General features: G+C 51.0%; 2 protein-coding genes across 2 annotated transcripts in view; one reads left to right on the top strand and one right to left on the bottom strand.

Annotated features, from left to right (window-relative positions):
* The window catches only part of GPR87 (G protein-coupled receptor 87), a 7,432-nt gene extending 5,772 nt beyond the window's left edge, over nt 1-1,660 (top strand). The window contains exon 2 of the mRNA XM_013006147.2: nt 538-1,660. Within this exon, the coding sequence (XP_012861601.1) occupies nt 538-1,580 (1,043 nt within the window). The 3' untranslated portion in view covers nt 1,581-1,660. The remainder of the gene's footprint in view (nt 1-537) is intronic.
* MED12L (mediator complex subunit 12L) overlaps nt 1-2,121 on the bottom strand; it is a 370,846-nt gene that overhangs the window by 152,567 nt on the left and 216,158 nt on the right. The gene's annotated exons all lie outside the window — the stretch shown is intronic.

Raw genomic sequence — 2,121 nt, forward strand, 5'->3', positions numbered from 1 at the left:
AAAATTCAAGTGATCTATTAGTTTTAATCCTTCCTACCTCGTCCCAACTCTCTATACCTGCGGAGGGGGAAGAAAACCATCACGTAGCGACGCTATCAGAAACCATAACCACGTGCTGGCTGGGTTGCCGGCTTCTCTGAGTTCCAGGCAACGTGACCATGTCCTCCTTCCAAGTTTTGTAGGTTCTATTTGTAATCAAGGGTCAAGTACCTAAATTAAAGGTGAGCAGAATGTGCCCGTAGCCTATGTATTTTGCTTTTCAAAAGATTGCTGGAGGGCACGCCAGACATGCCAGTTTGTACTCGCTATTAAACACAACCCATCCCTCAAAGGCAAAAGGCTGAGGGGACACTCAGGTGCATGCGTGTGCATCGGGGTGGTGACCCCCGTTCCTTGGCTGCTCTGAATACCATCAATGCACTCCAACGACTCTTTGCTGCTGGCGTTCTGAACATGGCCGGGAAGAGCGAGTGTTGCAGTAGAGGGAAGGGGGTGTGTACAAAGCACTGCAGTGATGTCTCCCCGCTTCTTCGACAGATTATGAGCTGCGCGGCCATGGGAGCCCCCGTCCAGGTAACATGAGTGACGGGCCTGGACCGAACACTACCGCTCACAACGAATTCGTCACCATCGTCTTACCCGTGCTTTACCTCGTTATATTCGTCGCGAGCCTCTTGCTCAACGGTCTAGCCGTGTGGATCTTCTTCCACATTAGGAACAAAACCAGCTTCATCTTTTATCTCAAAAACATAGTCGTGGCTGACCTCATCATGACACTGACCTTTCCCTTCAGGATCGTCCACGACGCGGGCTTTGGACCTTGGTACTTCAAGGTCATCCTCTGCAGGTACACGTCCGTGTTGTTTTACGCCAACATGTACACATCCATCGTGTTCCTGGGGCTGATTAGCATCGACCGCTACCTGAAGGTGGTGAAGCCCTTCGGGGATTCTCGCATGTACAGCATCACCTTCACCAAGGTCTTATCCATCTGCGTCTGGGTGATTATGACCGTCCTGTCCCTGCCCAACATCATCCTCACCAACACGCAGCCCACGAGGGAAAACCTTCATGACTGCATGAACCTGAAGAGCCCCTTGGGGGTCAAATGGCATCAGGCCGTTATCTACATCAACAGCTGCTTGTTCGTCGCGGTGCTGGTGATTCTGATCGGATGTTACATAGCCATCTCCAGGTACATCCACAAATCCAGCAGGCAGTTCATCAGCCAGTCCAGCCGGAAGAGGAAGCATAACCAAAGCATCCGCGTGGTGGTGGCTGTGTTCTTCACCTGCTTCCTGCCCTATCACCTGTGCCGAATCCCTTTCACCTTCAGTCACCTGGACAGGCTTTTAGATGGATCCGCGCACAGAATCCTCTATTACTGCAAGGAAATGACACTTTTCTTGTCTGCCTGCAATGTGTGCCTGGATCCAATCATTTACTTCTTCATGTGCAGGTCGTTTTCCAGAAGGCTATTCAAGAAATCCACTATCAGGACCCGCAGCGAGAGCATCCGGTCCCTGCAAAGTGTCAGGCGATCCGAAGTCCGCATCTATTACGATTACACCGATGTGTAGGGGGGAAGGCCACGGGCCTCCTGCGCTTGTTGGTTGATGTGGAGATGTACAAAGTGTAAATAAAGGCTTCTTTTTGGTTACCCGTGATGGAGCCCATCCATACATAGTTAAAAATAATAATGATAAAGAGCAAAATGTTCTAAGTCCGGAGAGCGGAGGAAATCATTAAGACACCAGAAGAGTAAGATAAATGAGAGAGGCTGGCTGAGTGGCCACACAGGCCTCTGAGTCTAAGGGGGGAGGGGAGGGGGCAGGAGAGCCATGCATGACAGTCCTCCCCTAGGAGCTGAAATAGAGGGGGGGAAATCTATTTAGCCTTGGGGTCCAGCCTTTAGAAATACAGGGATGCTCTCAGCCCGGCTTATTGATTGTGAATCTCACTGAGTGCGTATGGATGACTTAGGCTGTCCACAGCGCTGTCTATGAACTCTGGGCTCTCGGGTGTCCATGTCTTGCGTTCCTTGAGGGACACAGTGGGCTGGATGGGCAAGGTGCACGAGGCTCAGCTGAGTTTGTAGACAGTGTGTTTAACAGCAGAATT

The sequence above is a fragment of the Echinops telfairi genome, unplaced genomic scaffold, assembly GCF_000313985.2.
Source record: "Echinops telfairi isolate 266 unplaced genomic scaffold, ASM31398v2 ScPeMD7_4225;HRSCAF=4972, whole genome shotgun sequence".
In the NCBI taxonomy this organism is placed as follows: Eukaryota; Metazoa; Chordata; class Mammalia; order Afrosoricida; family Tenrecidae; genus Echinops; species Echinops telfairi.